Source organism: Etheostoma cragini, chromosome 4 (assembly GCF_013103735.1).
Source record: "Etheostoma cragini isolate CJK2018 chromosome 4, CSU_Ecrag_1.0, whole genome shotgun sequence".
NCBI lineage: Eukaryota > Metazoa > Chordata > Actinopteri > Perciformes > Percidae > Etheostoma > Etheostoma cragini.
This window is the reverse complement of record NC_048410.1, coordinates 23,433,284-23,442,572: the sequence shown is the minus strand read 5'-3', so window position 1 is coordinate 23,442,572 and position 9,289 is coordinate 23,433,284. Positions and strand designations below refer to the sequence as shown.

The following is a 9,289-nucleotide window of genomic DNA, read 5'->3' as shown; positions in this document are numbered from 1 at the left end:
CAGCTTTTTTAGTGTGAAGCTCAGTAGATGTAGACCACAGAGCTGAGCAGGGATAAAGTGATCCATGCAGGCAGGACACCCAGGGTCAGTCAAAGCCACACAGGACCAACAGGACCAAACAGAGCCAAGAAGAGCCACACAGGGCTAAACAGACCCAGACAGAGCCACAGAGACGTATTAAAAGCCATGCAGGGCCAACACTGGACTAATAACAGCCAGACAGGGCACCTGGGCTTCACAGACCAGGACCAAAAGGTGCTACACAGAGCCAGGCAGTCCATAAAGGCTAAATAAATCTAAAGAAGGACAAATGGGGCAAAACAGAGTCAGGTGAGGCAACAATTGGCACGACAGGACCATGCAAAGCCAGCAGTGTTGAAATGGGCAAAGTATTCAGAGTACTCAGAGGCAGTATTCCAGAGGTTTTCCAAAGGTTGTGCTACTTTACTTTTCAGTAAGTGACCTGAATATTTGAAAGAAATAAAAAGTAAAAATTAGCAACTGCTGCACATAAAAATATAGCAACAACTCTATCCAGTTTAAAACGCATATAAAATGGAAAAAAATTGAACAGTTAATAGATGAAAATCAATATTGTCCCTGTTACTGAATGCATGCACAGACAGACTTTGTGTTTTTTTCCTGTTTGTACAGTAGCACCTAGCCCATCTTACAGCACTGTGGCAAATGCTATACTGCGCTTGTGTGTGTGTGTGTGTAGAGTAATACACAATTGCTAACGCCGAGCCACTAAGCCAGGAAAGTAGAACACAAGTGATAATATTCTAGCCCCATGTTCTGAAGGTATGGACTCTACTTCCTTATGTATATTGTAAAGTAAAACCTGTGTTTGCAAAAAGTTTCAATAAAAAGACCAAATGATCACGGTGACCAAAGTAACTGTAATGTAATAGACGGGGGGGCACTGTTTATAGAGACCCAAAACACCATTGCTACACAACATGCAATAGATTGAACTTTCATTCAATTTTTTTTCAATATAATTCAAATTGAATTGAGCCACTAATATGCCACTTGGCATATTAAATTGTCAAACGCAAAATAAATATTCAAATTGACATCAACATTTGAAAAAAATTGCAAATTGAATTGACAAATGTTTTGCCAATTGAATAAAGAGACCACAGTTAAAGCTATGGGGGCATAGTTTCTGTCGCCCCGATGAGGAATTCTAAGCAGTGACAACAACACTGTCGGCGCATCCACATGATACAAGCCTTCTGTGATCGCGCACTGCCTCCCTTTCTCAATGCAGTTGCTAGCAGCCAAGGAGGACATGCAGGATAAAAAAAAATGGATTCTTTAGAAGAGGTCATTATCTTTACCCAAGTTTCTGTGCGGGAAAGACAATGGACGCCACAATCATGTGAACAAAGTCATACTGAGGAATCCAGAGCGAGAGCGGGAGAAGCTGATAGTTAATTAGCTTTGTAGCAACTCATTTGGCAATGGCTTGAATGTAACGTTCATTATTATCAATAAGTTACACTCTAAAGCTTTAAATCAGATGCATCAGTGAGCAGGCCAATGGTGCTACTTCTGGTTTACAACACACCTAAATAAAACTCATCCTGGTATGTACAGCTGAGCACAAAGGCGTGGCAAAGGTCCACCCCCCCCCTTACAAAGCAAACAGGTTATTGTTGTTTCTCTGAGACGAGGCGCATGCCCAATATGAGTCACCATCACATTAAAACCACAACACCGAAAGTGAACGAGCAGAAGACGGAATGCTCCAAGCAGTCAATGGGATCTTAGAAAAACTTTGTCGTAAGGAGAAAATCCTCTGAAGTGGAGCGAGCTTTCAGCTTTTCGATCTTCACTCACTCAGAACATGGCTTCAAGTTCTGAGGAGGATCTCTCCTGTCCTATCTGCAGAGACATTTTCAGGGATCCTATTGTCTTGTCATGTAGCCACAGCTTCTGAAAAGAATGTCTGCAGAAATGGTGGAGAACTAAACCACAACGAGAGTGTCCAGTTTGTAAGGGGAAACCTCTACTGAGCAAACCACCATGCAACTTGGCTTTAAAGAACCTGTGTGAGGCCCATTTACTGCAGAGAGGCGGGAGAGGCTCAGCAGAGGCTTTTTGTAGTCTGCACTCTGAGAGACTCAAACTCTTCTGTCTGGACCATCAGCAGCCGGTGTGTGTTGTCTGTCGAGATTCAACAACACACGCTGACCACAAAATCATACCCATCGATGAAGCTGCACTGGATCACAAAGTGGAGCTCCTGATAACCCTGAACCCCGTACAGGAGAAACTAAAGCTCTTTAAAGAAGCTAAAGAAAACTGTGATGAAACAGCAGAACACATTAAGGTCCAGGCCGGACACACAGAGAACCAGATTAGGGAGCAGTTCAAGAAGCTTCGCCAGTTTCTAGAAGAGGAACAGGAGGCTAGGATCTGTGCTCTGAGGGAGGAAGAGGGGCAGAAGAGTCAGAGGATGAAGGAGAAGATTGAGGCTCTGAGCAGAGAGATAGAAGCTCTTTCAGACACAGTCAGAGCCACAGAGGAGGAGCTGAGAGCTGAAGACGTCCCATTCCTGCAGAGCTACAAGGCTGCAGTGGAAAGAGTCCAGCAGCACCCCTTGCTGGATGATCCACAGCTGATCTCAGGAGCTCTGATAGACGTGGCCAAACATCTGGGTAACCTGAGCTTCAACATCTGGAACAAGATGGAGGAGAGGGTCTCCTACACTCCTGTTATTCTGGATCCAAACACTGCTCATCCTGAACTCATCGTGTCTGAAGATCTGACCGATGTGAGATGTGGAGAGACACAGAAGCTCCCTGACAACCCAGAGAGGTTTGATTCCTTCATCTCTGTCCTGGGCTCTGAGGGCTTTGACTCCGGGACTCACAGCTGGGACATGGAGGTTGGAGACAGTGGAGTCTGGATTCTGGGTGTAGCAGCAGAGTCTGCCCAAAGAAAGAGAGGCACAGCCTTAAAGTCTGGATTATGGAGAATAGTGTTTTATAGAGATGAATACACAGCATGTTCATACACTGGCCCAGACATTGTTCTCTCTGTGCAGAAGAAGCTCCAAAGGATCCGCGTAAAACTGGACTGGGACAAAGGAGAACTGTCATTCTACGATCGTGATACTTACACACACATGCACACCTTGAAACATGTGTTCACTGACAAGTTGTTTCCATACTTTAACACAAACAAAGAATTGCCACTAAAGATTTTACCAGTGAAAGGCTAAATTGAAGTAATTCAGCCGCAGTTAATGTGTGTTTTAATGAATCCAATACTCCATAATCGCTTTTCCTCTCCAGAGAATCAGAATATAAACATGAGGTCCTTTTATATTATACACATTGTGGGCAAGTCTTCCTCCTGACTGGTATTAAATGTAACGAGAACCCGTGTTGTAAATCATGTTCTTTTCTTAAATGTCTTAACAGACAATGTGTTTCATAACCTTGTGTCATTTTACCAACCATGTTTCAAAGATCTTGCTGCATGTACGTATGGTTGATGTTTTTTTTTTTTAAATCAGATTAATATTTTGTGTGTATTGTAGTGTGTTAAATATTATGTCACTTTAAAACAACCAATGAGAACAGGACGCATACATCTCCCAGTGTTTTGTCATTACACAGGGTCTATACTGCTATTACTACACATATCCAATGAACACATATCTACCCCTTACTGTCTATTACATCATGTATTTATATTAAATATATGTATAATAACATTTTTCACTTCTGGTAAGATGCTAACCTGCCTTTGTTTCCTCGGTACCTGTGCTCAACGGCCATGACAATAAAGTTAATCTGATCCAAACTACAATGAATCATGCAATGTGTGATGTTATCATCTTGGTCAGCTCCTCTCTCAGTATAAAAAGGACAATTATTAGTCAGTTCTATTACCTATTATATTTTCAGAACATAGACTTGAGTTTCTTTTTGTCGCTTAGGTTGTGTGGACATGGTTTCACTTTATATTGTAGAGCTGCTGGCCCCGAGTAACCGGTCACCACACCCATGCTGCCAACATCCTATTTTTACATTTTTTAAAGGTCTTTAGGCTTAACCACTTACAGTAAAGGTAGACACTGAGCATATTTCATACCTGTGTGTAAGATAAGTGAAAATAAAAGTCATCACATGATACTCAGCCCATTAAAGACAGAGGAGGAGGAAGAGAAAGAGCTGAACACACTTCTGTTTAAAACTTCCTATTCCACTTATGACTTTTTCTGTGGTTGTTATTGTTGTATACTATTTTTTGCTGTCTTTAAAATGTCTTATGTATCCCTGTACCCTTATGTATCCCTGTATACCTTGCGTGCAGAGAAAGGTGCCTTTAAATTAAATGAATTATTATTATTATTATTATTAAGACGTCCCATTCCTGCAGAACTACAAGGCTGCAGTGGATAGAGTCCAGCAGCGCCCCTTGCTGGATGATCCACAGCTGATGTCAGGAGCTCTGATAGATGTGGCCAAACATCTGGGTAACCTGAGCTTCAACATCTGGAACAAGATGGAGGAGAGGGTCTCCTACACGCCTGTGATTCTGGATCCTAACACTGCTCATCCTGAACTTATCGTGTCTGAAGATCTGACCGATGTGAGATGTGGAGAGACACAGAAGCTCCCTGACAACCCAGAGAGGTTTGATTCCTTCATCTCTGTCCTGGGCTCTGAGGGCTTTGACTCCGGGACTCACAGCTGGGACATGGAGGTTGGAGACAGTGGAGTCTGGATTCTGGGTGTAGCACACAACAGATGCACACACAGTGATACAATTCCTTGAGTAACTTGAATAATTGGATTAATTGGATTGCAACATTTTTGGCATGAAGGGGAACGGGGTGAAAAATATTTACATTATGGCCACCAAGAATGTGCCCGGCTAACAGAACAAGTGGCTTGGTGGACCGTGCTATGAATATTAGCATCCATCCATTACATTTAGCGGACGCTTTTATCCAAAGCAACTCACAATTGCTATATACTTCAGAGGTCACACGACTCTTGAGCAAGGGGTTAAGTGTCTTGCTCAGGGACACATGGTCGATGTTTCTCAGAGGGATTCGTACCCTGGTCTCTCACGCCATAGGAATGTGTTATATCCAAAGAAGAAATATTATATATATTCTCCCTGTTATTGTTTGAAATGTAGGCAATAAAAATGCTGCTTTTTATAAAAAGAGACCTCTCTTTTGTATATTTGCTATTGCTGTTTACTACAAGCAAAAGGATGTCTTATCTGAATAATCAGTGGAATAATCGGTAGATACTCGACTAGGTCCACTAGGTCCAATCTCCTGTCTGAAGATTTGATAGGTGTGAGTTGTGAAGAGGCAGAAGTGGTCAACAAAGAGGAGAACGGCTGAAAGTGCAGCAAGGACTGATAGAGAGATAGATATAGATAGATGTTTATTGATCCCAAGAAAAATGGGAAATTCCGGTGTTACAGCAGCAAAATCAGTCACAAAGCACAAAATATAAATATAAATGAAATACTAGGAAAAATATACATACATACAATATACATGAAATATTGATAGGAATAAAATAAAATAAATATTTGAATAGGTACAGGATAGGAAGACAAAAATGTGCAACTGCTTAATAATATGCTAAATGTAAATACATGTAAATAAACCAATTGTGCAGGTTGCGTTAGTGCAGTAGTGTGGTGTCCAAAAGTCTCATCTAGCACCCAGTGATGACGTGTTAAAAAGTGTTATTGCTTGCTCATGAATGATTTTCTGTAGCGGTCCGTGCGGCATCGAAGCTGGGCTATTCTTGTCCTCATGTCCCCTTGTCCTCATGTCCGTAACAAACATGAAACCACATGAGCCATCTCTAAAGTTGATTTACTGTCCGCCGCCTTTTTAATTTTGTAATATGTTACTCAATATGTTACTTAACATATTACATATAACAGAAAAAAAAAAAATCCAGGTTGCATAAAGTCTGCGTCAAGTTACCAAGAATCAGCCCGATATGTAGATCCGGTCAGTAGGTGAAGGTTGACTTCAAAATAAGAGCTGTAAATTTGGCGGGGAATTGAAAAAATAAACTATTGTAGGCTATTAGGTCCACTGAACAACGAAAAACACAACGATAAACTGTATATCTTTTGAGAAACATACTAATTAGCTCAGTTCAGAGTTTTTTTTGTCCCTCGAGGGGATATTTTATTCAAACATCACAGCAGCACACAACCTAAAGATTGATTGAGAACAATTTCATTCCTTAAAAAGTGTGCAGTGTCAAATAAAGTTGAGATTGTAGTAGGCCTGATACTGATTTCTTCATTTTGCCTCTGTGACAATTTTGGACAGACAACTTTTGTTTTGTACTGTAATAGAATGAAATAAAAATGTTATAATGGACTCAATACAAGATCTGTGGAATAAAACAATCAGAGTGTTGTCTACATTAAAAGAGTTTAGTCTGCGCAGGAAATCTAATCTTTGCAGGCCTTTTTTTGTGCAGATTTTAAATACATTGAGGTCATGGGTCAAGTTTTTGTTAAACTGTTCCCAAGTAGGCTAGCTACCTATGGGACTAAACCATCTGCCCTTGATTGTGGCAGGGAGAGGTGGATGTAGGTTTTTCAGGTCAATATGTCCTAGCTTTTTGAACATTTAACTTGAGGCTATGCCTGTCACCACTCCACGAAATCTGTCACCATTCGCCCGTGATCGAGCTCTGCATCCTGGAGCAGAGCGACTACAACTTATTTACAACTTGAGATTCATTTATATAAATGTATCTCAAGAGAGCAATGGTCATGTGTCAAACTTTAGTCATTACTTCTAAACGGAATAACAATAATAAAATAATAATAACAATAATTAACAAAAAACTAAACTGGCTTTTAACTTTTTTAGTTAAAAGAAAACCCCAAAAATGAATACGTACAGGGACTATATTTGTGTTTATTTTGTACACTATAGTTTTTAATGGGATTGGAATTTGACTCGGTGGTTTTATTATGACAGTGACTTAAGTAAATACGGGGAACTTCACGCACGCCTTCTTTTGTTTTGAAGGCTCCAACCGGAAGAATCCTGTGTCTCGCGGCTGCTCTCTTTTCAGCTCACTCAGAGAGAACCGTAGAGAAGATGGCGGCGTTACGAGTCGCGGTGCTATCGGGGAGTGGGAGAGCCCTCCTCAACACACCAAAAACTATCAAGACCCCCGTGGTAGGTCGATATATGAGTATCTTAGCTATGTATCAGCCAGGACAGTATGTTTACAACAAAGGTTTAATAGAATTGGGTTAACATTGAGTGTCCTGGCACCGAGCTAATGTTAGCCTGCTTACTGTCAGCGGGTTGAGACAAGGTCACTCGTGTTCCTACACGTTTCAGGATGTCGGGGTCGGCTGTGGTAGTTGCTCCTCGAATATTGTGTCACTCTTGAATTGTAGAAGTCGACATGGCGTCAGTATTTGTGACAACAAACGCCACAGATATAGAAAATCTTGTAGTCGTCGCGGTGTAAACCAAGCTAGCATTTTAGCTTAACTCATGAAGTCGTGTCAACCACCCGGCAAATGGGCTTGGTCACTAAAATAAAAGTTCTACCTTAGATAACATTGTAGAGCTACGAATGTTCACACGGGAGTATGTAATGATACTTTTTGTAGGCGTTTAAATCTCTACTTGGGTCACGTTGCGTTCATAATCGGTCAGACACAGTAGCTAGCTAAAGTAGTGAAGCTGTTAGCCTTGCTAACAAGTTAGCATTTCAAGGACCGAAATTACTTCCGGCGAAGGACTGCAAGAAAAAAAATAAGGCTGTTTGATGTTGTGCATGTGTGCTAAAATGTTGAGCGGTGGGCAAAAGTTCAGGATATATACAATATGCAATGGTCAGCTATGTGGATTGTATGTAGATTCCTGCTTTTCTAAGCTATTTAATGTTTAAATTATTCAAATTTATTTTAGGTGGAGACAAGTAATGTTATGTATTAACCAATAATTTACTACATACCCCAACATATGAGACCTTTAAATTAATATTAAGATTTACTTTATTAATCCTGGAATGGGAAATAAAAAATGTACTTAAGTCCCAAATTTGTAGTAAATAGGTGCCCTTTTTGATTGTAGCTTGGTTTCAGACTAGAGATGGATGTTGGTGTGTGTGTGTGTGTGTGTGTGTGTGTGTGTTTCCTGTCATGTGATGCCTGCTGCCTAGTTACAGAGGCACTAGTGAAGGACAGTGTGAGAAGGGCGACCAGCGAACACAGTATAAGCAAAGGCATTATGTTGATCTGCACTTTGCAAATAGAATCCATACCTTAAACGTGTCTGGATGTGAACATTTAGTTTAACAAGTGTTGTTGCAGTTGCAGGGTGAAGATGTCACAATGGGCTTTCAGAAATTGGGATTTAAAAAAATAAACAATTCTAAGCTCTAAGTTCTAAATCTCTTTTAATTGGAAAAACTAATCAGCAGACTATTGTGAATATTATGAAAATTATTGTTAGTTGCATTCCTACCTGCGTACCATTTTATAAACATATGTTATACTTTTTCCCTTCTTACATTTATGATCTGGGATACAAACCCAGATTTTAAACAAGCTGAGGGAAGCTGATCTCTCAATTATAAGTTTTGGTTTTAATTTCCGAAAATGTCAATAAAATTTGCATCAGTGTCAATGTTTTCAGAGGATTTGTCCAACCAACAGTCCAAAACAGAAAAAAACAGCTTATACTCACATTTGGTTTGCAAGGAACCGTAAATTCCTGGGGTTTGCATTTTAAATGATTCAAAGCTTAATTTGGTGCTGAACAGCAAATAGATTAAAAGTTTTAGCTGTAATGTTAGTCTTCTAACAGAATACAAAGTAATTAGATGTCTTGAGTAATCACTTGTATATTTTTGTTCTGGGATGACATCACTAACCGGTGTCCTGTGCTCTTGTTCCTCCGTAGGCTAAAATGTCGTTTGCCAGCCTGCCCCGAAGTAAGAAAGTTGCCCTGACAACGCTAGGTGTGGTTACAGCCGGTGGGGCGGGGCTCGCCCTGATGCTGCACCAGTCGGTTAAAGCCTCCGACCTGGAGCTCCACCCCCCTAATTACCCCTGGAGCCACGCTGGACCCCTATCCTCTCTGGACCACGCTAGGTGTGATAGATGGATGCAGTCACTCTTTTCTATACTGTTTTATTAGAACTTCAAATTAAAAGATTTGGCAGTTTTGGCAACTTTATGGCCTTGGCACATCTGACGAAACAAAATAAAAATTTGAATTACTTGGGGGGGGGGGGGGGGG

General features: G+C 40.8%; 2 protein-coding genes and 1 pseudogene across 2 annotated transcripts in view; all 3 read left to right on the top strand.

Annotated features, from left to right (window-relative positions):
- Positions 1 to 1,835: 1,835 nt before the first annotated feature.
- LOC117944047 lies at positions 1,836 to 3,781 on the top strand (annotated as a pseudogene).
- A 608-nt stretch (positions 3,782 to 4,389) lies between these two features.
- LOC117943438 (nuclear factor 7, ovary-like) lies at positions 4,390 to 4,800 on the top strand. The gene has a single exon (XM_034869560.1). The coding sequence runs from the start codon at positions 4,462 to 4,464 to the stop codon at positions 4,798 to 4,800; it is 339 nt and encodes a 112-aa protein (XP_034725451.1). The 5' UTR covers positions 4,390 to 4,461.
- Positions 4,801 to 7,035: 2,235 nt separating this feature from the next.
- Positions 7,036 to 9,289, top strand: part of LOC117943845 (cytochrome c1, heme protein, mitochondrial) — a 7,193-nt gene continuing 4,939 nt past the window's right edge. Inside the window, exons 1-2 of the mRNA XM_034870220.1 lie at positions 7,036 to 7,207; positions 8,951 to 9,141. Of these exons, the coding sequence (XP_034726111.1) occupies positions 7,127 to 7,207; positions 8,951 to 9,141 (272 nt within the window). The 5' untranslated portion in view covers positions 7,036 to 7,126. The remainder of the gene's footprint in view (positions 7,208 to 8,950; positions 9,142 to 9,289) is intronic.

Bases quoted from the DNA above. Each gene is read 5' to 3' on its own strand.
- LOC117943438 (XM_034869560.1), top strand. From the start codon at position 4,462: ATGTCAGGAGCTCTGATAGATGTGGCCAAACATCTGGGTAACCTGAGC.